Source organism: Marmota marmota, unplaced genomic scaffold (genome assembly GCF_001458135.2).
Source record: "Marmota marmota marmota unplaced genomic scaffold, marMar, whole genome shotgun sequence".
NCBI lineage: Eukaryota > Metazoa > Chordata > Mammalia > Rodentia > Sciuridae > Marmota > Marmota marmota.
Genome location: NW_026000174.1, coordinates 13,577,245 through 13,577,986, shown reverse-complemented (window position 1 = coordinate 13,577,986; position 742 = coordinate 13,577,245). Strand labels below are relative to the sequence as shown.

General features: G+C 55.4%; 1 protein-coding gene across 1 annotated transcript in view; it reads left to right on the top strand.

Annotated features, from left to right (window-relative positions):
* Positions 1–498: 498 nt before the first annotated feature.
* Rnf169 (ring finger protein 169) overlaps positions 499–742 on the top strand; it is a 111,951-nt gene continuing 111,707 nt past the window's right edge. The window contains exon 1 of the mRNA XM_048787883.1: positions 499–717. Coding sequence (XP_048643840.1) covers positions 499–717 — 219 coding nt within the window. The remainder of the gene's footprint in view (positions 718–742) is intronic.

Below are 742 nucleotides of genomic sequence, written 5' to 3'. Positions count from 1 at the left end.
ACTGAATTGAAGACACTCGTCATGGTAGGCCTCATTTTGGTCACAAATCACCATAATCCTTACGGGAAAGCACAGGCCCTCACATCAAATAAAGTACTAAGGCAGGTTTCTGGATGCTTCACAGGCTCCCCACTCACTTTAACCTGTTATCAGGGTATTGAAGAACAAGTGTAATTCCTTCAGAAAGTTTAGAATTTCCAAATAAATCCATCGTCTAGAATTTCCAAATAAATCCCTCCAGCTCTCATCCTCATTGGGTTCAGTAGTAGGAAACTGCCAAGATTATGGAAGGCGAGGCTAAAGCCCGGATATATAAAGAATGACTAATAAATATTAATGAGGTGCCCCCTCCGACCAATCAGGTCGAGGGAGAACCTTTTCCTGGCCCATTGGAGCCCCGCCCTCTCATGAATATGCAGATAACGCTGCCCGCCGCGCATTGCCCCGCCCTCTACTCTTCTCCCTCGCTACGGACTCTCCCTTCAAACGGGAAACAAGATGGCGGCGGCAGGTCCGAGTACTCGGGCCTCTTCCGCGGCGGCAGCGGCGGCTCTGAGTCGGCGGGGCCGGCGGGGCCGCTGTGACGAGATGGCGGCAACGAAGAGTAGGACCCCGCGTCAGGGATCTGGCCCTGCGTTGTTGGTGTTGCCACCGCCACCGCCGATGCCGGAGGAGTCGAGCTGCGCCGGGTGCCTGGAGACCCCAGGGGAAGCGGCGGCCCTGCCGTGCGGCCACTCGCTGT